The sequence below is a fragment of the Lycium ferocissimum genome, chromosome 5 (genome assembly GCF_029784015.1).
Source record: "Lycium ferocissimum isolate CSIRO_LF1 chromosome 5, AGI_CSIRO_Lferr_CH_V1, whole genome shotgun sequence".
In the NCBI taxonomy this organism is placed as follows: Eukaryota; Viridiplantae; Streptophyta; class Magnoliopsida; order Solanales; family Solanaceae; genus Lycium; species Lycium ferocissimum.
Genome location: NC_081346.1, coordinates 17688238 through 17713815, shown reverse-complemented (window position 1 = coordinate 17713815; position 25578 = coordinate 17688238). Strand labels below are relative to the sequence as shown.

The following is a 25578-nucleotide window of genomic DNA, read 5'->3' as shown; positions in this document are numbered from 1 at the left end:
ATTACATAAATTTGAAACATAGCCTTGTGTCACATATATACTCGCCGTTTTGTTAAATCGAGACAGCGGAATAGAAGCATGGTTTTGCCGAGTAGCAAGATTTTAGCGCACTAACACGCTATTGTGTCGGCCATTGTGATAATTAACATGAAATAGTTACCCGAAATTATCAAAATAAAAATTACCAACCTAACAAGAAAGTAAAAGCAAAAAATTGGATTACTATAAAGGCAAATACCTAAATTACGAACTAAGAATGCAAAAAATTAATATTGTACCGTAAAATTTTAAAATTTTTATATAAAATATACATATTGTCTTCGGTTATAATTTTTAAATATGTATTTATATAATCGATTTGGTTCAATATTTTCAATTATTTTTTGCTTCAAACCAAAATGAAACAAATTTTTATTTTAAAATGAAGAACCAAACCAAATAAAAAAATGATCATTCTTTTCTTCAATTTGGTTTGATTTATTTTTTGATTTTCTGTGAACGCCCCAGATTTGGAACAAGACAAATTGTGTGACTACGGGTAATGGGTTTTACTAGGGCTTTGTAAACGTGAAACCTCCCTTCGTCGGACCGTCAATCGAGAGTCATTATCTCTCTCCAAGTCCAATTCATCGAACATCAATGAACGCGGCCAGATCGAACTCCCTCAGCAAGCTCCGGCTGCTAAATCACCTGCTACAGGCGCCCATTCTAAAGCAATCATCTCTTCTCTCCGGTCAACTCTCTCCTTTCGTCACCTCAGTCCGCTATTTCCGCAACGCTCGTGACCCTAGTGCGAGGTAAAATTTTCGATCCTCATTTTGTATTGGTAGAATTTTACTGTGATTTTGTTTTGTTTTGTTTTGTGTGAATGTGTGAGTTGTGGATTTGATGAAGATATGAAATTCCGCCGCCGGTAAATTGGGGAGTACGAATTGTGCCTGAGAAAAAGGCGTATGTTGTTGAGCGGTTTGGGAAATATGCAAAGACATTGACTCCTGGAATTCATGTGTTGATTCCTTTTGTTGATAAAATTGCGTATGTGCATTCACTCAAGGAGGAGGCTATTCCTATACCGGATCAGTCCGCCATTACTAAGGACAATGTCAGCATTTTGATTGATGGGGTTCTCTATGTTAAGGTTAGACAACTCCAACTAATTTTGGATTAAGGCGTTATTGATTTTGCACTCCTGGAAATGTGCTGATAATTTTTTATGTTTGTTGTTTAACTATAGATTGTGGACCCTAAATTGGCCTCGTATGGGGTTGAGAATCCTCTATATGCGGTAATTCAGCTAGCACAAACAACTATGCGCAGTGAGCTTGGTAAGATCACACTGGATAAGACTTTTGAAGAAAGGGACACTTTGAATGAAAAGATAGTGGTGAGACTTTTACTATCCTATGTCCCTAAAGTTCAAACACCGTCCCCTTTGTTTCTCCTGACTTATAAGATGTATAGAGTATCTATCTATTATATATCAAATAGGATGACTGTGAGAATTGTTTGATAAGTTCCTTCCATTTATGGATTGTGGTTATCTGAAACTGAAAATAAAGCAAAGTTGCCTATGCAATCTATTGGATGTAAATCTTCACGCTTGAGATGCAAGTTGTTTGTAAATATTCGCTTTGAAGATCTGAGTTAGTTATTTATAGAATTCATGATTTACTTATCTTGGATGTTGCAAGTTTCACATAAGGTTGATCTTATCAAAATAGTTTCACATAAGGTTGATCTTATCAAAATAGTTTCACATAAGGTTGATAGATCTATCTGCTAGAACTTTGTTGCATATGTTAAACAACTCTAGTACTCAAGAAATGTTAAACTTGGTGTGAAGCATAGATTCTAGCCAACCATGCAATGCCCTTAAATTTTAAAAAAGAACACATTGTAAAAGCATGAGCATTGTTCAACTAGCACAGGTAATGCTAGCGGTCTAATATAGGTGGTTTTGCAACTTTACAAACCTCTCTTGATGCTCTAGGTATCCAAATAGAGAAATATGGGCAACTCTATCCTCTATTTTGAGTAACTTGTGTTAGAAGAACTTCCCTAGAAAAAGCCACTTCCCCCGCCTATAGATTTCCATGCATCTAGCTTTGATCTGGTGGTACTCGGTCAGTAAAGTAGTTTATTAAATGCTCTTCTATCTTTTGTTCTTGAATGGTTATTTTGAATCATAAGTTACTATAATGGTCCATCATCTTGTTCTCTGTATAACTGGTCAAATGCCATCTTTTTGGCTTGATATTTGGAAAGTTAATTGAGTATTGGACAATTAAGATGCATCCACACACCTTCTGTTCTTTCAGAAGCTAATCTTGATTCCATAAAACGTGCTGTTATTGCTGAACTCTTTCCATCCTTTCATGATATTCCTCTATAGTTTGCATTCATAAGCTAGAGTGGTGTTTCCGGTTCTCCATTCCTCCTTGTCATACTTTTCTGCATTCACTGTCTTCCTTATCCCATGTTTCACATTACTGAATCTCCAAAGCCACTTTCTTAAGAGTGCTTTGTTGAATACTCTTCAAGTCTTCAATCCGAGCACTCCATACCTTAAAAGAAGATGTGACCAACTTTTCAATTCATTAGATGAAACTTTTTATCCCATTATTTGTGTTCCACTTTAAAGTTCATTGAAGTGTCTTCAACTTTTCTATCACCCTTGCCGATGCATGCATTTTTGGACACTTGAAAATGTGTTCCTGATTAGGACCTCTTTACCTCCTTTTGACGGGTACCTTTTCTGCCACTCTGTCAACCTCTTCTCAACTCTTTCTGTTTTTGAATTTCAAACTGCAACTAATTGGTGGTCCTAAATCCTAATAGTCCTACTTTTTGTGATGTGTCTAGTACAGTTATCCTTTTGGTGTAAACTGCAAATTGTATATGGTATTGCATCTCTCTTAGACTTCATTACTCTTCACAGCGCTAAAGGAGATTGTAGTCATATGTAATAGCACTTGCTTACTGCTATTTTACTTTAATAAAACATCATTTTGTTTAATAATGCCATAACACTAGTCACTACTATCTCTTGATGTCAAATAAATGTGCCTTGTTAACATATATAATTACAGGAATATGAATCTTCACTGTTCATGACTTCATGTAGCTCCATTTAAGCCCATCTCAGTCATTGTTGACATAGAGGTTGTATATCATTTATGTACCTGTTGGTATTTCCTGTTATCCTGAATTACCTATTCTCTTTGTATTTCACTGTTAACTGACTTTTAGGAATCGAAGGCCTTTGCCATAGTTTTGGTATCCTATTTTGATTATGCTTAGTATTGAGGTAGGACTAAAGAATTGGTTTATTCTTATAAAATCAGGTTCAAAATGGATATAAAATTGTCTTTTTGAAGAATTTTGATATTGTATCTCTGTGTCACTTTTTGCAACAAGATGTTCCCATGTTTATAGAGAAAGAGTCGTTTTTGGGGAGCTGAAGACATTTTAGAACAGTGGGTAAAATTTATCGATTTGTTGTTTTTTGGATAATTTATGGTTTTCCCTGGTAGTGCTTCTGTGTTTTTCTGTTCCCCCCTTTTTGTATGAGTTTGGTTATTTTGTATTAATCATTAAAAGGTGAATTACATGTTACCAATGTCAAAAAAAAAAAACCACTTAAATAAATGGGTCAACTTGACCATTAGAGTCAAACTAAAGGGTATCATGCTACATGAGGTGTCTAAGGACGATGTTAAGAAGAAAATCCAAGATAACTAAATACTAATAAAGATAAATGAGTAAGAGTTGAGATTGCATCTATGATGAGAGTGCCAATGTCCACCTATACTGATTCTTTTCTTTGGACTGCATGCTTTATGAGCTGAGTCTACTTTTCTCGTTGAATTGATAAAGTCCATTTTTGTCTGGCACATTTATGAAGGACGAATAACTACAACTTTAAAAAGCAAGAATCTCACCCACAAGGGTGGCTCAGTTGGTTGAGCATGGGGCTTCCATAATGGAGGTCTCAGGTTCGAAACCCCCTCTGCCTACGACAGCAGGGGATTTGCCTTCTAGGTTGAGCTCGTCACACATGGCTTGCCTAGTGCGGGTTATCTCTCGTGTGATTTGCGGTCTATTACACAAGAGCGGGGTTTATCCTGTGCGCACCCAAAGGGTAGCGGCTGCGGGTTCCCTTGTCATTAAAAAAAAAAAAAAGAAGAAGCAAGAATCTCATGAAACTAATAGATGGAAATTTCATCGAAAAGAATGAAGAAATGACATGCTTAATAAATCTCATAGAATAACAACAACAACATACCCGGTGTAATCCCACAAGTGGGGTCTTGGGAGGATAGGATGGACGTAGACCTTATCCCTAACTTTGTGGAGTATAGAGGCTGTCTCGATAGACATAGGTTTGAAACAGCAGTTTCAATTGTTTTTAGCCATAATGGCCACTGAAATTTGAGAAGTTATTTGCTGTGTCATTTAGATGTGCATCATGAAATCAGATGAAGTCTCTTAGAATGAAACTCAAAGTTAAATGAGAAACTACTAACGGTCCAAGGTTGTATGCTGATTCTAGTGAAATTAATTGTGTACTTGTCTACTTGATAACATTATGCAGATATCTTTTTGTGTCGGTTTAATGTTTTGCGCTGCTTTCTTCATCTTCACTTCACAATCAATCTGCACATGAATCTGGAATCACTTGCTGAATGGTCATTATCAACATCTAGTTTAATACTTGTTGCATAGGCTTTATTTAGATGGTGTTGCTAGAGTAACCATTAAGAAACTTCTGCATTCTTATATGGCCATATTGACAGTAGTGAGCTGATGTACTAATACTTTTTTTTTTTTTTTTTTACTGTTCAAAAGAAAGTATTAGTACATCAGCTCATTTAGGAGGTAATGTTATGCTCATCTGATCCCTACACTGTCAATTTACCTACTGTAATGTGCAAATATTTTTTAATGCTGATTTAGGAAGCTTCCTGTGAATGGTTTCCTTTTAATTTTGCCACCTTTGATGCTTGAGTTTGATCCATCTGATGCACACTTTATTGTAGATGGCTATTAACGATGCTGCAACAGATTGGGGCTTGAAATGTCTTCGATATGAAATAAGTATGTGGGCTAGTCTGCCGATTTTTTCATCATTACAAAAAATGGATGTGGCTTTACATTGCTGAATATGTCTGTTGTGCTTCTTTTTCAGGGGATATATCTCCTCCTCGTGGGGTTAGAGCGGCTATGGAGATGCAGGCCGAAGCAGAACGCAAAAAAAGGGCTCAAGTTCTGGAGTCAGAAGGTAATCGGTCCGCTTCCTGATGTTTAGTTTGCAATGCAGTAGTTGTGTTAGAATTTTGAGTGGTAGTTTGCCGGTGCGGAGGAAGGGGCAGCCATTATTATTATGATATCTGGGACAGACCAGCTTAACGTACATTTACAAGTAGATCTATCGAAAAGATTTTCCATCGATAACATAAAGAGTCAATCTGTTCTTACTAAATTCTACTTATGCTGATAACTTGGTAAGGTTTGTATGAGCAAAATGATTAACATGCCAATGTAAAATCACAGCTCACTTACTTACTTTTTAGAATTTCAAGCATTTTAATCTGACATGCGGAAATTTTCCTTTTCTTTGTATGTGATTATGATATTTTTTGACATGTAACAGGAGAAAGGCAGGCAAATATTAATATTGCAGATGGAAGGAAGAGTTCAGTGATCCTTGCCTCAGAAGCTGCAAAAATGGACCAAGTCAACAGAGCGCTAGGTTTGTTTACTTAGAACTTCACTTTTTCCCTGCACTCTGGTGAGATTCAACTTCTCTTGATCATGATCAAGGACAAAGTAGAGTAGAGTTGTTTGACCGGTGAAACTCTGAATAGAAGTGTCAGAAGTTTTGACGGGAACAGATGTTTCACTTTCCATTGTGACTGTTGGATTAGCTTATGCGCGTGTGTTTTCTCTTTTGTATTAAAGGCTATAAATGGTGTTTATCATGGTCCGTAACTGTAGTCGGTGCCTAATGTGGTGCCAACTGCCAAGGTGTTTCAAGTTGCAGAAAACGTTTGACTAGCCATTTGTAGTGCCCTTTTATTTTTGGGACTGTCAATCTCAGCTTCATTGGTTCTCTTCATTATTTTCTCTTCCCATTGAATGAATCAGGTGAAGCGGAAGCAATCCTCGCAAGGGCACAAGCTACAGCAAAAGGGATTGCAATGGTGTCACAAACGCTTAAGGAGCATGGCGGTGCAGAGGTGAGGTTCTTTGAACACCAGTAGTACTGGTCCTGATCTGGCAATGCGTTGTCTTCTTTATTCTTTCTCCCTGCCCTTCTTGTGCTGGGAGTGGAATAGTGGGCTGCTTTTCATACTTCTAGTGCACAGCTTACAGCAAAGTTTTTCCCATCGGATTGTCAAAATTTTTATAATCAGTGCCACACTTAAAGCTTTCAATATTTGGTTTGTAGGCAGCAAGTTTGAGGATTGCAGAACAGTATATACAAGCCTTCAGTAATATTGCAAAGGAGGTGAAGCACAATAGTTACATTATATTTGTGTCAACTGTCTTGTGTAAGTTATTTGCAAACGTTCTTATTTTTTCTGTTTGCCTTCTCAACTTTGAAGGGCACAACGCTGTTGCTTCCTACAAGTGCTGCTGATCCTGCTAGCATGATGGCTCAAGCTCTTGGCATATATAAAAACGTAGTGGGCAAGAATCCTGTCACTGAGCCTGGGACCTCTCAATCTAAGTTGACCAGAAACAACAGGCAGAGTGATTCATCTGCAGTAAACGGCGATGACAGCTCTCTTACTGCAAAATCTGCTGATGAGGATCATCTGGGTGATCCCGTTTTCTCGTTGCAAAGCCACAAAAAGGATGATTGAGTGTCTAGGGGGAAGTTCTCATTTCTATTTTCTTAATTTTGTGGAGTATCTAGCCGTACATGCATCGGATTCTTGATTAGATACTTTGGCAATGATTAGAGTGCCTACATGGAACTCTGCCGTTGATAACTGTTTTTCTGAGGATGGCTGCTTAGTTCCGGATGAGGCTGCTTGGAAAGTAGAAAAGTGGTATAAAAAGAAATAGAGATAGTGGCAGTTAAGAGCATTATACTGATTGACTCTCCTTCATATTTCGAAGGATGAAGCATTTCCACAGATTTATTGTTTTGGAGAACTTCAAAGATGTCCTCAAGCGCATCATCGCGTGGGGAACGTGAACTTTTCACTCGCCACTTTTTTATGCTGTTTTTAATTACTATCTTGTGGGTAAGATATGTCGTCCGATTTCCCAGTTTTTTAACTTTAGTTTACTTCTATAAAATAAGTTTAACTTGCTGCTACTATCTTTCCGTGTATTTGTTCTTTTTAATTTTCTTCCACAAAATACTAGCTCTATTAACAATAAACCTCGGAGATTGTTAAAATTATCAATCGTGCTTAACCATGAAATCTGCTGTCTGATTTAGAGTCCTTAGAAAGCATCCAACTTCTACACATCAACAACAATTGCGTCCTAGATTAAGACACGGGAAACCAATTGTATGTTGTACTGCGGATTTAGTCTTGATTTCCACAAGGACTCTTAAGGAAGGCTAGAACATACAACTTACTCCGATCTAGTAGAATATATATAATCAAGTTGAATATGCAACTTACTGTTTGGAGACTCAAACGCAAAATTTCATTGTTCAATAATTGTTTTATTTTGAACTACCAAGGCTGGAAGTACAATAAGTAATATAACCTCCAGGAAACGCCTTTCTTTTCTAATGGTAAACATTACAAGGAAACGAGTGTCTTTGTAAGCACGCAATCGTTAAAGGTGCTCCAATGAATAGATGCCATGGTTGCAAGGATTCAGTATTATTCCAGATATAATTATCAAAGTCTGGGTTTATAAATTGAATTCGGAGTTTGTGCCCATCAAAAAGCAAGTATCAGCGTCGCACGCTGTCGAGACAGCAAATGTCCAGTCTGGTTCATGAGAATAGAATCGTTTATTAAATTGCTCATATTCATGATTGAATGTTGGAGACCTAATGCTGCCTGAGGGTTGAGGGTGTGGGGCGTGTGCGTGGCAAATGTACAAATATTTAGAGTTCAACTTAAAAAAAGATCCCGAGCATGTCGTCCAATGCATCAAGAACAACAGCCTGCCTTAGCTTTGTCGTCGAGGATAGGAATATCATCAAATACCTATGCGACCCCACTTTATAATAATCTACTCCGTTAAGAGCAACTTTCTTTAAATCATAAATAAATGAATACATCTGCAACTAGAGTTGTGAAGAAATTGACCTTCAAAACAATCTGTAAAGTGGAAAACGATTATTAATCCCATGAGAAGTCGAATAGCTTACCCAGCACATTACCTCCAAGGACTGAGATTAACTAGGAAATATTAGCAACCAAAAGGAAGATGCACTGCTCTTCCAAAAGGACAAGAAGAACAGCCAGTGGAAATACCAATCTTAACCTGATTCCTAACTCCTCTCAAGTCTTGACACTCCCTTCCCAGAACCAAAAGCACAAGACAATAATCTCCCATTCAGATGCCTGATAATGACCTTGACACCTCCTAATTGTTATAACTTAAAAATTGTTGGAGTGAAATGAGATAAAAGTTGGAGAGGAAGTAGATTTTGGACTCACCCCTGAGACCAATGCACCAGAATGCATGTCAAAAATTTACCCAAATCATTGTGATCAAAATGGAGAGGTAGGAGATGGTACAAGGCCAGAAGGAAGGCTGAGACAAGGGATCAAAAGAGTTGCTAGAAGGGCAAAGGGAAGGGTTGGAGATAAGTAAAGGGGAATGCTAGTAGTTGTGTTATGGTAAGGGGCAGCAGTTAAGAGGTTGAGGACGGGTTAGGGAGAGAAAAGGGAACCTTAAACCAAGGGGAGGAGGAGAATAAGGAGCAGCCTACAGCGTGAGGAAGAATCAGGCTCATGAAGATGGTCACTCTGTCCCCAACTACTCTCTACAAGGAATGGCAAGTCCAGCCAATCAGTGACAGAACAAAAATGGCTTCAAGAGCAAGCAATCATGAATAGCAGAGATGTGACTGTAATGACTAATGAAACAGCAAAATACCTATCATTTGGAATCGATTTGTTGTACCAACAGGCATTAATGATTTTCCGGAATCTGGATTAAATAAGCAGTCTGCTAATATCACAAAAGTATTTGGTCGAACATTTCCCTATCTAAACACCAGATTTGCAGTTTAAAGTCCACAAAAAAATCATCTTAGATTGAGCAGATCCAAAACGATCGAAAATTTTGGTGCATAAAGGCAGGCAGGTTCTTTAGAAGCCTAGCCAGCCAATATTTCTTGCTTTCCTCGGAGGTTAAAATCCAATATAACCTATCAGCCATAGCCCATAAGAACTAAAAGGAGATATAAAGCTACTGAAGACATGTCTACGACAATCTTAACTTCAAAAATTGACTCACCTATCTCCTCATCAAAATTTCTCACATATTGAAAATCTCTTCCTTAATAATATACATATTTTTATCTCCATGAAACAACAACTACTACCCTAAACCAGTCAAACTCAATTATATAAATCCTCTATATCTTTCCGCTCTGTTGTGATACATTACACGTTAGTTTCAGCGAAGAAATTGCACGGTTTTCCCTTCAAATGTCTTGTTCTCTAATTTTTGCGCTTTAAAATCGAACTTATGCCATAGCTTGTGGGATATTATGATGCGAAAATACAAACTTATGCCCCCAAAAAAGTTGTTTGTTATGAGGGGCAAATATTAAAGACCAGCACAAAATGCGGATAAAAGTGCAAATGACCCAATTTCAGGCTCTGTAAAAATTTATCTCAGGACTATAGAGGCAATTAAAACAGAAATTTCAAAGATCAAAGAAGCAAGGATGAGAAATATCTAAATCTCCTAAAATTGTATTAATCCAACAACAAAAAAAAAAAAAAAAAAAAAAAGGAACAAAATATAAAAACAGCTAGCCGTAAATTTCCCTCATATACAGGTACTATATATCATACAAAAAAATCATAGTATATCAAGTCTAACCCTAAATCAATTAATCGATCATAAAAGGCCAAACAATCCAACAAAACCAAGTAACACAAGCCAAACAATATGAACCAACAATAACGCTTGACCCGTAAGGGGAGCAGAACCTCCGTTACCCACTTCACATATCCCTGATTTCACAACACGCACACCAGCACATTGTGCGTCTGGGCAACCACACCAGTACGTAACGCCGTTAACTCCACAAACCGGGTCGGGTCGGAAGCAGTTAACGGTGCAGGAATTCGTTTGAGACGACGTCGTTGTTGTGGTAGGGCAAATGTCTTGGTTAACTTGATCGGACGGTAAAAGTAACGGAATGATTTCATCTGAACGGACGGTAAAAGGGAAATAAACGACGGTAAAAAGCAAGAACATGACGGTAATAAATTTCATGGTTGTTTTTTGTTTTGGGCGAGCCTTTCTTGGAATGGAGAAGAAAAGCTCGCCTTTTTTTTTGTGAAGGACTAGTTGAAGAAATAGAAAACCCTAAGTATTGGAATTTGGGGATTTCCGGTGATCAAAGGAAAGTATATTTTTTGAAAAGAGAGATGAATGTGAATTTTGCTTTATTATTATGACTTCCGTCAAATTCGAAGTCTCTAGTGGTTGAAATCTATGTAGATACGATTGGTTGGGTAGTATCCTACCTGTACGTGGACCTACCACCTTTTGTGGTGTGAAGGGTAAATATTTATTGAGTCCACTAATGTAAAAGCAGTTGTTTACGGGAAAAAAAAGTCCACTAATGTAAAAGCATACGGTGGACCAAATACAAATTAAGGGTTAATTTCGAAAATCTCATAAATTCTTGAAATATTCACAGAGAGATCAAGACATCAAATATTATCTTTATCAAATTGCTCGATACATTTTTGGAGATCAAATATATCAAGATCTTTCTACATTAGAGAAATACGTTATTAACGACTTTAATTACGAAGAATATTTTAGGAGAGGTTAATCGTTAAAATAAATGATTTATGCTCGCAATATTCATCAATAGAATCTTTGTTTTAATATATTTTGTTTATGATTTGCAGTTATTTTTCACAGCAAAAATTTGTTGGAAACAGTATTCCTTAGATTAATATTGTTTATAAGTAATATGATATTTATAATTAAAAATATGATATTTATAATTAAAAAAAAGGTTAAGTTGTTCTATTTTGTATTTATAGTTGAGAAACAAATGTGAATTAGTTTATTAATTATAAACGCATGTTTGAGACCAAATTAACGATGGTAAATTATTTTATTTTTTTATAGTTGATTGCCTTTTTTAGCCCTTTTCCTTTTTTAATTAAAGGTAACGAATTGAGCTTTGAGAATGAAATTGTTTTTGAAAAGCGGACTTGTTTTACCTTCAGGTTCAGATTTTTCTATGCAAGCTAGAATTAATCGAAGGTGTCAAAAGGATAATCGGATAAAAAATCAAAACAAAGCAGGTGGACCTAACCCACCTAAAGTTAATATTCGTATAGTTTTCTTGTGCTTTATTCTTTTTTTTTTTTTTCTCCTTTTCATACGACAATTTTGCTATCTTAGCTTTCTTTTATTTAAGACAATTATTTCTAGCCGTTGACAGGGTTGTCCAGGCTGGACTCCCTATGCCATGTGTAGCTCTCTTATTGTTTTTCTCTTCTCTAACATTCCTAAGCAATTATTTTTTTTTTTTTTTTTTTTGTACAATAAGCAAAACTTTCTTAATCCTCTTAGTAGGGGCACATAGACGATGTCTATTCAAAAAAATATAATTAAATGAGCTTAGTGTTGTTTTAATGCCGTTTAGAATTGTAAATGCCTATGTTAGCTTAATGCTAAGTGCTTAATTAATGACGTTAATCGGGATTCGGGGGTAAGGGAAATAAATTAAAGGGATGGTAATACCACTACTCCAAGAAAAAAAACTAGTATTATTTCTTTAATTAATAAAGTATTCGATTTTTAAAATATTTTATACATAAAAATATTTATTTGTAATGTAATTTGTAAATATTATTTTTTATGTTTTTGTTTTATAAAATCATAGAAGTTCAAGTAAATTAGTAACTCGAAGATATATGACATGTAGTCAATATGTCTGAAGACTTGGTCTCTAGTTTTTAAAAGAACTTGTTGGAATAAAATCAAGATTAGTAATCCAAAATTTTTGGGGATTAATGACATTTATTTTTTTATTTGTTATATTAAAAAATATTTCTATGTGTTTTTAACTTTTCGGAAAAAACCCGAAAAACCCGAAAAAAATCGAATAATCATTTTATTGGTTTGGTTTGGTTTATAAATTTCAATTAGTTTGGTTTGGTATTTAAAAAATCCGAATCAAGAAGACCCCTAGTAATACCACTACTCCACTAGTATTATTTCTTTAATTAATAAAGTACATTTTACATAATTTGTGCAATGATTATATGGTTTCATAAATCATAGAAGTTCAAGTAAATTGCGAAGATATATGACATGCAGTCAATATGTCTGAAGACTTGGTCTCTACCTTTAAAAGAACTTGTTGGAATAAAATCAAGATTAGTAATCCAAAATTGCTGGGGATTTGACATTTATTTTTTTATTTGATTAATATCTAATTAACTTTCATAATCAAGGTCATGTAAGAAGAGGTTTTCCAATTTCTATAATTTGGTTTTGTGTTATTATAAATAGGGATGCTACATATTTTTCTAAGTTCAGAGGTAGCTCATATGTGAGATTTATGAGCTTATATTATGAGTTATTGACTAAAGTCTTCTACCTCTTCTCTTTCTAATTTGATAAACTTCTTCCATATAGTTATTGTTGAATCTTTCTCTTGCTCAGATATTATTTCTTTGGATATTTTTATTCTCCTTCAGAACTTTTGAACACTTTGTAGCCTATTTTTAGCTTTTTTTAAGGGAAATTTTATACAAAAAATATAGCCCAACACAACATTTTGAGTTCACGCGGTCATAATTTTTAGTTGACATATGCATAACCAATATATTTTTTTTTGCAAATGTATATATACCTATATATTATTATGCAATATTTATATACCTATACAAAATAATAGATCTACATTGTAAAAAAGTGTATAATTGTGTATAAATATGCAATATCTTCTGCGATTTTCAGTTACAATTCTTGTTAAAACTCAGTCCAAAACTTCAAATTTGTAGACGATCTCCTTAGATTATTTAATTTCCAATAAGTCTAAACGACCCTCACTCCAAATTTCTCACCAAAAGAAGATTTGAAATTCAAACCCTCTTCTGGGTTACCTTTCTAATCCAACTTTTACCACTTAGATTCTACAAAAATCAGTATTGTAATCATAATTGGAGCTCCAAACACAATAACGAATCAAGTTTGTCAATTAAAAATTAAGAGTTCAATGTATTGGAGAAAAGAACAAGACGAAATGACCTATCTTTCAAATTATGTATAATAACGGTCAATTCGAGAAAGAGGTGAAAAAATATAAACTCATTTTTTCATAATAAGCTTGAGTTGGATGATTGAGAGCGTAAAACAACTTCTTTTTTTAATTAATTCTCTTTTGTTCAAGAGGGATCTCAATATCTCATGCGAGGAGGTTTTTCTAAATTCGTTGTTAGTTGAGAAGTGTAGCTCATTTGGACAGTTTACTAAATCTATAAATTAACATTGATATGATATATTAGAATACTCAATCGAATATAATCCTAGTCGGTTAGTTTGCACAGTCACGAGGTCCAAATTACTTAATCTAATGTATAGAAGGCATTTCCATATTTACATCACATTCTTCTTTAGGAACGTTTAATTTCACAGCTCTGAACAAAAGAGGAGAGGAGAATGGAGAAATTAATGCTTGTTTTGGATATTTAGAAGAGTTCCATTGATTCATTGTATCTTTACATGCTTTTAGAATATTAGGTCATATTTCTACTTTAAGAGGGTAATGTGGTTTGAAATAGTCAAACACCACTAGACATAAGTGTTTGTCAAAAGTCTAGTCTTATTAGACCATCGCTTAATCTGTAGCCAGAGGCGGAGCCAGGATTCGAAGCTTGTGGGTTTGGGATTCTAATTCTTTAAAGTTACTACGTTCTTAATTAATAATTTGTACATATTTGACAAAATTTTTAATACAAATATATGGTTCGGACAAAAGCTACTGGGTTCGGCCGAACCCACACCCGAAGGGCTGGCTCCGCCCATGTCTGTAGCAACAAGAGTAATAAGAATCTCACAAGTTTGAAGTGAGGATTATTTTTCTCAAACGTCATTTATTGTGTGTTAATACTCAATAGCACGATTGGATGATTGTATTGAATGACTGCATCAGCTGGTGACATCCAATAGAAACTGAGAATTCTAATCTGCCACAGTTCGTTACTCCTAGTTTTTTTTTCCTGAAGCGAAGATATTATAACTGAAATAAAGGTACTTGCGAAATACAAATTGAGATCGATCTAAACAATGCTATCTCTAAGTTGCAGAAAGCGTAAGTGAGATAGATTTAAACAATACTATCTCTAAATTGTCTTTGTTTAACACGGAAATAACAGAAGCAGGGGGAGTATCCCAAAATAATGATTCTCCCATCATTTCATCAGTATTGTTTGCTCCAATATCAGCCATCTTTTGAGCCACCTAGTTCGCCTCCCTATAGATGCAGTTTAGTGGAATTTCCCCCATTGCTCGCATTAGAAGCCTGCACATTGACATGTATTTCTTGACTGATGATAGCAACTGGGTCAATGGCAACTTCGTTGTTGTTCCACATGAAGGCCACTCCGTTTGAGTACCCATCTGCCGCTTATTTCAAACATGTCAGTGAATTTGATAAAGTCTAACAGAAATCATGATTGTCTTTCCTTGTTTCAGTAAACAGATTATTGTAGGGTTATTCCACTCTACTATTACTTTGAAATGCCTCTTGAAATCGGGGTTATTGCAACCCCTACAGTTCCATAATAAAATCTTCATCTCCGATTCTGCATTGGTTACTGAGCTTCCCCCTTGAGCTAGGGACATCTCTAGCACTAAGTGTGCCAGAAGGGGGTGTGATGCTCCCTTGACCATCGGAATATCTCGCTCTCTCAGTGTTGGAATCATGAGCAAGGCATATTTGTGGAGTAATGTGAGGGGATAGGTTCGCCACCCTCAGTAATTTTAAGGGAACGTTACTCCTAGTTTCAGTTTATGTGGTTACATATTTTTAATTTTAGTCCCTTCGAATAAGAATAATAGCTTTTTAACTTTGAAAATAAGTTAACTTAAACTACAAGTTTACTCTTAATGGGTACATTTATAGCCACATAAATATTATAAAATGTTTAAGACCATAATTTTCAAAAGTCTTATAACCACTAGCAATGTACACAAGATTTTGTATAAGTGGTGTCAATATTTAAAAAAAAAATGAACAAATAAAATAATTACTATAAAAAACATGGCATTACCAAAGTAGAACTTTCCTTGATAGGTTCTTATTTCCAGAGAAATGTATTCACAATTGTGTTCCAAAGAATGAGATAATTTATTTATATCACTTTCATTGTGATAAATTTATTGTCGCTCAATTGCTTTACATGATTTTTTTAATACTAGAGGAGGTGATTGGCTCGAATCTCCACAATTAATGTTTATTTTTTTGACAAATAACTAATGAGGTTAGGTTTAGAAATAACATATAAAAGGTTGGAGGTACCAACTGTGTTGTGTGCAATTTTTGTTTTAAACTTGCGTCCTATTATTAATTAGTAACAAAATTGATAAGGAGATGTCACGTGACACTGCTTCGTTGGTATATGTGCATCATATGTTAATAACTACACAAATTTCAACCTAAGGTGCATCAATGCTATGATTTCAAAAGTCGTCATTTCTTTTTTAAACGTCTTGTTTACTCAAACTTTGCCTAGTAAATCGAAACTATAGGGAGTAATATTTAAAACATAGACTAATATCCAGAAAACATACGGGCTAGGGCCACCGTCCACTCACAAACCGGAATCGAAGTGGCTATTTTTTATCGACAAAAAAAAAAGCTATGACATCGTAATTATCATATTATGAAGTGAAACAAGAAAATAGTTATAATTAACTAGCATGTTTGCCAGTAATTGCCATCTCAGCTTTCTCCGTCATGACACTGAATATTCAACGCATGTTTGTAACGAATTAACTACAACGTCAAGGCCTCCCACTTTCAATTCTTTACAGATTGTCCACAAACAGGTGCGCATGTTTCGACGATACAGCAACAAATTAGCCCATCCTTCCAATATTTCTATAAAAACCTGCTTATTTGTTATACTTCAAACATAAAATAAAATAAAAACAAGCCTCTTTTTGATTCCTGATATTTTCTCAATCGCATTTTTCTTGTCCATCTCCCCTTAGCTCGCAAAAGCTCATAGAATCATGGGAGCCTGTGCGAGCAGACCTAAGGATTTGGATAAAGAGTTGGCCCCTGCCCCCGTCGAGGAACCTGCCACCCCCAAGAAAACTGAGCAGGAAACTCCTGCTCCTCAGGTATATACATAATCATCATCATTTTGATTGTCATTTCACCAAAAAAAATTAAAAAAAATTGGAACATCAAATGGGGATGCATTTAGTTGCATTATTTGCTCTTAATTGTATTGAAATGAAATTCACATGAATAAAGCAGAATGGATATAGAAATTCATTCAGCTATCGAACTCTAAAAAAAAGGTACTGCTGATTTTGAAAATTCATTGTGTATTAGAAATTCAATGAGTAATCTCAACCTTCAATGTATATTCCTAAATAATCTCATTGTTCAATTATTCAATCATATCATTTTACCAAGTTCATTATTAGCCAGATTAAGCAATATCTAAATCTATCAATGCAGCAACAACATCTTATTTGTAACAATTGGTTTTGTTGGTTGGTTAATTGATCACATTTTATTCTCGTGTATACTTGACGTATAATCTCTATAGTGCCTTCCATTAGAACTCCAAATCGGCAACGAATGTATTAGTAACTTTGCTAGAGATGATTGAAGACTAAAATATAGGTGGTCAAGCGAAATTCTGACGCTACTCTAAAACAATGTCCATCATTGAAAGGAAAATACATATATTATCACTTTTTGTTTGGAAACTCAACACAGAGTCCAAATTCATAAATTTAACCAGACTGACTTAGGATTGAGGCGTATTGCAATAATATTATCGTAATTTTCTTTGCTATAAATAATCTCAGGAGAAGAAAGATGGGGACGAGGCTAAGAAGGAAGAGCCTTTGGTAGATGTGTCAGAACCAGCACCAGAGGCTCCCAAGATTGAGGAAGTAACCGTTGCTGCAGCCGCCACCGAGGAGGTGAAGCCGGCAAAGGAGGAGGAGGAGACACCCAAAAAGGCTGAGGAAGCCAAAGTTGAGGCTGTGAAGGAACAGCCAACAGAGGAGAAGAAGGTTGAGGAGACCCCAAAAGCTGCTGCCCAATAAACAATAACAAAAAAGCACAAATCTTATATCCCTTGTTAATTTTTTTTCCATCTAATTTTTGTTATGTCATATATTGGAATGTTTGCTAGCTTTTTTTGATTTGTTGTGGATCATGTAAGTAAAAGAAACAAAAAAATAAATAAAGAAGAGATTCCAAAGATGGTTGTCCTGTAATTATTTGTTTGTGCAATTTACTGCTATAGAGTTATAAATGTGACGACTTAGATTCAGTAACACAGACATAACCCATTAAACTTTCTGACAAAACAATAATTTAACTGCAACAATGTCCTATTTTTCATATCTAAGCTAAAACTTGTTCCATGCTTATATGTTCAAGAAAATTCACCATGTTTGCATAATTGCATCTACATATAGAGAAAGTCAGCACAACATTATATGCAATATATACATTATATTGTAATGTAATTCTATCTGAAATAAAATCAACAGAGAAGCCAATTATCTGTGCAATCAAATCAGGTTCAGAGTTGTCGCTAAAAATCTAAATGAAATGAAAGTACTTTATTTTTATTTTTTGATGATTTTAAATGGAGAATATGGTCCATGAGGATTCATATAGTTGATCTCAACTTGAGTTGGATTGAGGCGTATTTATTGTTGTCGTAGTATGGAAGAGCAGAACAAAATTAAATCATGTAGTCTATTACCAGTACTTTGCTTTAACCTTGCGCAGAGTTTATCAGTAGGCCGCCCAAAAAACCTTTACAGCAGCAGTATATGCTAAAAACAACCTTTTCCATCACATGGTGGACAAGGATCGCCAAAAATTCAGGAAAGGTTAAGGAAGAAAGTAAGATTATGTCAATGTCAGACCCTAACAAAATCTTCTTAAGATTCAGCTACAGCTTATTGGACATAACGTTTTGTCTTGTATTCAATCAGAAAAAAGAATTCTAAAGCCAGTATCACACGTTACCAAAGTGTACTTTAGCAAACTACAACACCCAACAACATATATAGACACTGAAATCAGATTGCTGTATTGTATTGTGTATATCTCAAGGCATGTTATTAGATACTACTAGTAATTAATTGGTTTCGTCAATCTTTTGAGGAGCTGCCCAATAAGACCAGTCACCGGTCATCTATATGGCGGATTCCGTCCCACTGTGGGAGCTAGTCAAGCCTGAAGTCGTTGGTAAAGAGAAAAATCTTATCCTTTGAAAATAATAAAAAATGGACAACGTTCAATTAGAACATTATGATGAGACTGAATTGGTCCTAGTTACTCTTCTGGCTGAGTGGAAGAAGGGGGTATTCTCAAGAGCGAAAAAGGATATGAAGGAGTGTGTTCTGTTCAAATTTCAATCTGTCTATTTATCTCTGAGATGTTTAGATTTTTCAAAACCCCACGTGGATGCAGAAAAGAAATGATATCTCACTCCTAAAGCCAACTAATCAGATTATTGCATCAGTCTGCTAGATCAGAACAGCAGTCTACTTGCCGTTTGGCCAGCAATATTAAGCATTTTGTCTTTTGAACTGATTCACGACAAGTCATAGAACAGTCGCATTGTATGTCATCACTCATCAGCATCCAAGGAATTAGTAGAAACTGGTATAAGCCAGCAGAATGTTGAATTTACCAATGTGGAAGTCTATTTTTAGGGATAAACTCCCAAGGTATCAGACTAGATAGAGAGCAACAACCGTATGTCAATTTGCTTGTGCAAAATAAAAGAGAACTTACAAAAAAAGGCAAGAGCACAAAAACAACATTGCCGGAGCATATAAGAATATCAACAAAAAAAAAAAAAAAACTAGAGAATGAAGACAATTAAACATACATTAGCAAAGAAATTTCACGTGGCGCCTGGACTAAATTATACTGTGGTTGATTGTCCACAATTTACAGCTTTGTAAACTATTCCTTATTGGGCTTGCCTACTGTAGTACTAATGTCACGGTTTGAAGGAATGACAACTCCCTCTTCATCTTTGTTGTCTTCCTTCACAGCTAATACTACAAGAGCTATCAATAATGGAAAACTAATGGTGGTTAACGCCCAATTCGCGATAAGCTGGTTCACGAATGGTACATTATGTGAATCGACTTGCCAAGCAACTGCTCCCCCTGCACTTTGTATTCCTTTATAGAAGCCAGTATACCTATGAATACAGATAAACAATCCGAATTAACCAACTGATAATCAATTCTATTCCCATTAAGTCTTAAGCATAACTTAAGAATTGAATTAAGTACACGAAAATTTACCTGCTGAGAACCTCAGAATCATCTGCCAAGGCTCCTATAACCCAATAGACCATGCTCTGAAACATGGCATCGAGTAAACCATAACTAAAATACAAGACGAATGGACCTGCAAATTTCGAACCATCCTTGAAATCCAGTAATTCTATGTGATCAGGTACATCCTCATGGGTATAATCAAGCTGTTTCGCTAGTCCTCCACCCCAAACTGCTGTTGAAAGCAGGCCAACAACAATAATACCAGCAAATCCCCTAGTCTTCCTGCTCTTAAAACTGTAGTCCATTATGGACCCGATGAACACCGAACCAATCATCTGTGCACCCCAATAAAACACATTGTTCAAACCCCTAGTCCTCAAATTGAACAACACCCCATTAACATTATTGAACTGGTAAGTATAAAAAAAGTTACTAGCCCACGAGGCTGGAACCATCAACAACATCTTCCAGTTCCCGAACAGTTTCAAAATTTGTATTAATTCCACGTACACACTGGAGTACTTAATATTAGTACACGTCGAACCATCATTCCTAACGACTTTACTGGGATGCAAAATCGCTAAAGAAAGAAACGTTCCGATAGCCATGAAGACCATGAATCCAATATAAGTACCATCATTAACAGACGCCGCAGTAGTTCTATTATAATTCGATGCAAAAGGAATAAGACCACCAATGACACCACCCATGTTGAAAATACTCCAAAACATAGAGATATAAGTACCTTTCCTATCATGTGGGGGATACGACGTCATAATTGCTCCCTGGGCAGCCCAGAGAAGGCCGGCGCCAATACCAAGAAGGGCGCCGGCCACTACCACAAATGCTTGATGCTTGTGGTGATTGTAGTAGAGAAAAGAACCCGCGTACAATATATAAGTCGAACAACCACAAAACAGAGTCTTTTGTGGACCTAATATGTTGTAAATTCCACCACCTAATATACCAAATATGGCGAAAGTTGTGTAGAGTGCTGTGTTGGCGTTGTTAGCAGCTGTGTGGTCAACTTGACCACCACCACCCATACCAGAGAGGGCATTGAACATGCCTGGACAACAAAAGCACACCAATCCAATTAAACCAACCTGAACCAAAGGTGAATTATACCTGAAAATTGAATTATTTGGAGGTGAATCAGGTAATCCTTTTCCAGTTTCTTCATCTGCATAAGAACCCATAACGCTGTGGGTTTCGGATTAAACGGATCAAGGAAAGATAAGAAAATGGGGTCCTCAAATCTGGGAATTTATAGGGACGAAACGATAGAATAGTGGTGGAATTAAATACGGAACTTTGAAAGCAAGGATTGGATGAATGAAAAGACTGGTTGTTTTTGTTGAGGATGAGTTTAATTAAAATTCTTTTTATAGTGTGCCATACTAGTAATTGCGGGTGTTTTTTTTAAAAATAAAAATCTGGGCCTCCGGCATCGGGAAGATTGAATTGGATTAAAAATGGTAAAATTGGTGCCTCGCTGGCTACATTGGTAGTAATTACTAGTAGTTTAACAATTTATTACAAATGGTCTTATCACGGCTAATTTGATTCCGACGTTTTACGATGGCCTTAACCCAGAAGTTGAATATTCATTATTAACATTAATGTTTTTGGCGACGAGTACCACGTTTGTCGCTGAATTTATTAATAAGATACGTCACATTCGTCGCTATCCTGCGGAGTTGTAGGTAAAGTGCAGATTCCACTGATATTTATCTTTGTTAATTATCTTGGAAACGGAAGCATGAAGTAACAGGCACGAAAATCATAAAGTTTTGCTGGCGAAAATAAGACCAAATAGCAATGATTTGTAAATAGGGTTCTCTTTCTTTTTTAAAGATTGTTTCGTTAAAGCAGGCCTGCCATCTCCATTTGGTCCACGATTGGATACTAGTATGATTTTTTATAGGAACAAATTTTGAAGAAAGAGTTCATACATACAAATAAAAGGTTATTTGACTCCTCTACATCACGGGGAACAAATAAGTGATGATAAAATTCCTTGAAGACAGAATATTGAATTTTAAGTGGATAGTACGATTATAAAATGAGTAGCAAGAGAATTTGCATATTTTATTGTTCCCTCCGTTACTAAGATTAAAAGGAATCCTAAATGTTCCTTACAATTACAACTGTTACACTGTAGACGGATTGATAAAAAGAGGGGAAGGAGAGTAACTATATGACCTTCCACTTGCGTGATACTCCTTCCGTTCTATTTTATGTGACATAATTTGAAATACGAGGATAAAATTGGTTAATTTTTGTTGTGAATTTGAATATAATTTTTTTTTTAAATGAATCAAATTTACATATTTAGAAGCTACATATATAAAAAATATTATAAGTTACCATAATTAATAATTTTAAAAGTATTTATAAGAATTATAATAAAACGTATTTAATTCTCCAAATAATAATAGTACTAGTATTTATGTGAGGCCGAAGGAATATAAGATTAGGGAGTTTACCAAGTCACCTACCCTCGGCTCAATCAATAATTAGCCTTCACGTTATCTTCGTATTGTTTTTTGTTATTCATTGAATTAGGACCAAAATAACTATTTTCCCTCTTTTGGCTACAAGGAATTAAGTCCTACTCTTTTCTTTTCTTTTTCTTTTCTATTTGAGCCATCTTTTCTTATTTTTAGGTAAAATTGTTATGTATATTGTTTACTTAATGCTTTAAATGTTTTTTGAGAGTTAAAACGTATTATTTTTCCTTGTTTCGGTATGAATGAAGTCCCACTCTTTTCTTTTTCTATTTGCGCAGCATTTGTGATGGTTTGTGTGGGGTCCAGCCCCATAAATTGAGGAAGAAAAATCTTCCCTTTTCATATGCGCAAATCTGTACTTCTTCAAAATGGCAGAAAACGTTGAAGAATTGGCACTGGCCAATTAATCTTAAAGAAAATTGGCACACTCCATCTATAAATAGAGAGCGGCAGTCGGTTTACGGGCGCGCAAAAAAACACACCAATCTCAAACAAATACATCTGAGTACTTAGAGAGCGGAGTGAGGTATACCATAGATTGTGTAAGAAAACAGTCTGTGAAGAAAAATAGAGTGTGAGGGATATTGTAGTGAGGTGGGAAAAACCAAAAAGAGTGTTATTTCTTTTGAGTGTGTAGTGGTCTTTGGAGTATTTATACTCGTGACTACACAGTGTAAAATTCCTTACTATAGTGATATCAGTTGCTCCTCTTGACCGTGATTTTTACCTTATTCAGAAGGGTTTCCACGTAAAATCTTGGCGTCATTATTGCTTCATTTTATTCTTCATTATTGCTTCATTTTATTCTTGTTGATTTAACCATAACTTAGTGTTCCCCGTTTATCGCTAATACCGTGAATATTATTTTGCGGGTCTATTTTATTCCTAACAAGTGGTATCGAGGCGAGGTTACATGCGGTATCTGTGGTTGCGGCACGATACCGAACTTCCACATCGAAAAGAATTACTTTGGTCTCCTAATAAATAGTATTTGTATTTGTGATAAACGATGGAAAGCCGCACTACTTTAGAATGGTTACTTTGAGTGGCGTAAATTATGCCGTTTGGAAGGGCAAAATGAAAGATTTGTTCTATGTCAAGAATTTTCATCAACTTTTTTTTAAAAAGTACGATAATAAATCAGATGAAGAGTGGAATTTGTTGCATCGGCAGGTTTGAGGCTTTATTAGACAGTGGGTTGACGATAATGTGTTGAACCGTATTTCTGGGAAGACACATGCTCGGATCTATGGGACGTCTTGAAAGTTTGTATGCTCGGAAAGCGGTAACAACAAGATGTTTTTGATAAAGCAAATTGGGTTTAAAATACCACGATGGTTGCTCAGAATGACGGATCATCCGAATATTTTCGGGGGATCATGAACCGATGTCTGCTATGGGCATTAACTTTGATGAAGAAATTCAAGGTTTGTTTCTACTTGGTTCCTGCAGATTCTTGGGAAATTATTAGAACTTCATTATCGAATTTTGCTCGGATTGTGTGATCTCTGTGGATCTTGCCAAGAGGCAATCTTTTAAATGAAGAGATGAGAAGAAAATCTCGAGTTCCTCATCACGGATGTCTTGGTGAGCGCACTGGGGAGAGGCAAGAATCGTGGTTCTCAAAATAGAGAACATCATAGAAGGAAATCGAGAACGGACTTAAAGATATTGAGTGCTATCATTGCGGAAAAAAGGCACACAAAGAGTTCTATTTGAATTTTGAAAAAGGAGAATAGAGATAAGGAGGAAAAGAAAGAAGATGACAATCGTATGTGACCCGCGTCACTCGAGAAGATCTTATTCTTGTCCTTGATGCGGATACGATAAATATTGCTGTGATGAGTCCAAATTTGGGTTGTGGACGGTGGTGCGCATCTCATGTGACATCAAGGAAGGAATTTTTCTCATCCTATACTCCGGGTGACTTTGGAACTTTGAGTATGGGTAATGAAGACTTGTATCTAGGATGGCTGGTGTTGGAACGATTTGTCTGGAAACTAGTATTGGAACTAAACTAGTTTTAAACAATGTAAAGCATGCACCCGATGTTCGTTTGCACTTGATCTCTGTTGGTGTTTTGGATAATGAGGGATATGTCAGTACCAATGGTCTTTGGAAAGTGGAAGCTTATTAAAGGTTCCATGATTGTGGCTCTTGGCAAAAAGCATCATGGTCTATACTGGACTACGACCTCTACATGTGTTGATATGGTGAATGCAGTTGAGAGAAATAGCTCTACAACATTATGGCATAAGAGGCTTAGCCACATTAGCGAGAAAGGACTAAATGTTACGCAAAAAGAAATTATTGTCAAATTTCGAAAGTGCTAAATTAGAAAAGTGTAGCACTGCTTATTTGGAAAACAAAATAAAGTTTCTTTCAAATCTCATCCTCCTTCAAGAAAGATGAGTTGCTTGAATTGGTGCATTGATTTATGTGGTCCAATGAAAACAAGGACCTTGGGTGGTGCACTTTATTTTGTTACTTTTATTGATGATTGCTAAAGGAAACTTTGGGTCTACGTCCTAAAGACTAAAGACCAAGTGTTGGGTGTCTTTAAGCAGTTTCAAGCTTCAGTTGAAAGAGAATCATGAAAGAAAAAGTGTATTCGTGCGATAACGGTGGTGAATACTGTGGACCGTTTGACGAATACTGCAAGCAACAGGGTATCAGACACCAAAAGACTCCTCCTAAGACTCCTCAGCTTAATGGTTTAGCAGAGAGGATGAACAGAACCTTGATGGAAAGAGTCAGATGTTTGCTTTACGGAAAAAGTTGCCGAATTCCTTTTGGGGTGAGGCTTTGTTGACCGCCGCACATGTTATTAATCTATCCCCTGCGGTTGCTTTGCAAAGTGATGTTCCAAACAGAGTTTGGTATGGCAAGGATGTTTCCTATGACCACTTGAAAGTGTTTGGTTGCAAAGCTTTTGTACATGTGCCTAAAGATGAGAGGTTCAAATTAGCGCAAGACAAAGGTGCGTAGGCATCTTCATTGGTTATGGCCTTGATGAGTTTGGTTACAGGCTATATGATCCAATTGAGAAGAAGGTCGTGAGAAGCCGTGATGTTATCTTCGTGGAGGATCAAACCATTGAAGATATTAACAAAGCGGAGAAGATAAAATCTTCAAGTTCTGAAGGTTTAGTTAATCTTGATCAAGTCCCTCATACAAATGTTGATGAAGTTGGTGGGCTCGATGACGATGGTGATGCCCAGAATCATGTTCCAGATCAGCATGTTGATGATGATAACAATGCTGCTATTGATGAGGTAGATGCTCCTACTCATGAAGTCGTGGATGGTCAGATATTCCACTTAGAAGGTCTACTAGACAAGATATTCCTTCTTCCCGT

The 25578-nt window shown here is 35.9% G+C and overlaps 4 protein-coding genes and 1 long non-coding RNA gene across 5 annotated transcripts; 3 read left to right on the top strand and 2 right to left on the bottom strand.

Moving 5' to 3' along the window:
* The first annotated feature begins 624 nt into the window (after window positions 1-624).
* LOC132056308 (uncharacterized) lies at window positions 625-7333 on the top strand. Its single transcript, XM_059448444.1, has 9 exons — window positions 625-797; window positions 895-1138; window positions 1235-1384; window positions 5040-5097; window positions 5189-5281; window positions 5654-5752; window positions 6148-6239; window positions 6452-6511; window positions 6609-7333. Exons 1-9 carry the CDS (start codon window positions 640-642, stop codon window positions 6867-6869), a joined length of 1215 nt encoding a protein of 404 aa, XP_059304427.1. The 5' UTR covers window positions 625-639; the 3' UTR covers window positions 6870-7333.
* Window positions 1413-4826, top strand: LOC132056309 (uncharacterized). Its single transcript, XR_009414749.1, has 2 exons — window positions 1413-1732; window positions 1763-4826. It is a non-coding gene; the product is annotated as an uncharacterized LOC132056309 (long non-coding RNA).
* A 2527-nt stretch (window positions 7334-9860) lies between the features above and the next one.
* On the bottom strand, window positions 9861-10637 carry LOC132056307 (uncharacterized). The gene has a single exon (XM_059448443.1). It carries the CDS (start codon window positions 10438-10440, stop codon window positions 10060-10062), a length of 381 nt encoding a protein of 126 aa, XP_059304426.1. The 5' UTR covers window positions 10441-10637; the 3' UTR covers window positions 9861-10059.
* Window positions 10638-16332: 5695 nt separating this feature from the next.
* On the top strand, window positions 16333-17667 carry LOC132058264 (uncharacterized). Its single transcript, XM_059450819.1, has 2 exons — window positions 16333-16548; window positions 17251-17667. Exons 1-2 carry the CDS (start codon window positions 16438-16440, stop codon window positions 17491-17493), a joined length of 354 nt encoding a protein of 117 aa, XP_059306802.1. The 5' UTR covers window positions 16333-16437; the 3' UTR covers window positions 17494-17667.
* A 1611-nt stretch (window positions 17668-19278) lies between these two features.
* On the bottom strand, window positions 19279-21274 carry LOC132056306 (UNC93-like protein 1). The gene is made up of 2 exons (XM_059448442.1): window positions 19732-21274; window positions 19279-19625 (listed from the first exon to the last, which is right to left on the bottom strand). Exons 1-2 carry the CDS (start codon window positions 20904-20906, stop codon window positions 19382-19384), a joined length of 1419 nt encoding a protein of 472 aa, XP_059304425.1. The 5' UTR covers window positions 20907-21274; the 3' UTR covers window positions 19279-19381.
* Window positions 21275-25578: the final 4304 nt, after the last annotated feature.

What these genes read in the sequence shown, in the direction of transcription:
- LOC132056308 (XM_059448444.1), top strand. Translation starts at nt 640, where the DNA reads ATGAACGCGGCCAGATCGAACTCCCTCAGCAAGCTCCGGCTGCTAAAT. An exon ending in CTTTGAATGAAAAGATAGTG is followed by an intron (nt 1,385 to 5,039) that starts GTGAGACTTTTA and finishes ACTTTATTGTAG; the next exon opens with ATGGCTATTAACGATGCTGC. An exon ending in ATGTCTTCGATATGAAATAA is followed by an intron (nt 5,098 to 5,188) that starts GTATGTGGGCTA and finishes CTTCTTTTTCAG; the next exon opens with GGGATATATCTCCTCCTCGT.
- LOC132056307 (XM_059448443.1), bottom strand. Translation starts at nt 10,440, where the DNA reads ATGAAATTTATTACCGTCATGTTCTTGCTTTTTACCGTCGTTTATTTC.
- LOC132058264 (XM_059450819.1), top strand. Translation starts at nt 16,438, where the DNA reads ATGGGAGCCTGTGCGAGCAGACCTAAGGATTTGGATAAAGAGTTGGCC. An exon ending in AGGAAACTCCTGCTCCTCAG is followed by an intron (nt 16,549 to 17,250) that starts GTATATACATAA and finishes AAATAATCTCAG; the next exon opens with GAGAAGAAAGATGGGGACGA.
- LOC132056306 (XM_059448442.1), bottom strand. Translation starts at nt 20,906, where the DNA reads ATGGGTTCTTATGCAGATGAAGAAACTGGAAAAGGATTACCTGATTCA. An exon ending in GATTCTGAGGTTCTCAGCAG is followed by an intron (nt 19,626 to 19,731) that starts GTAAATTTTCGT and finishes CTGTATTCATAG; the next exon opens with GTATACTGGCTTCTATAAAG.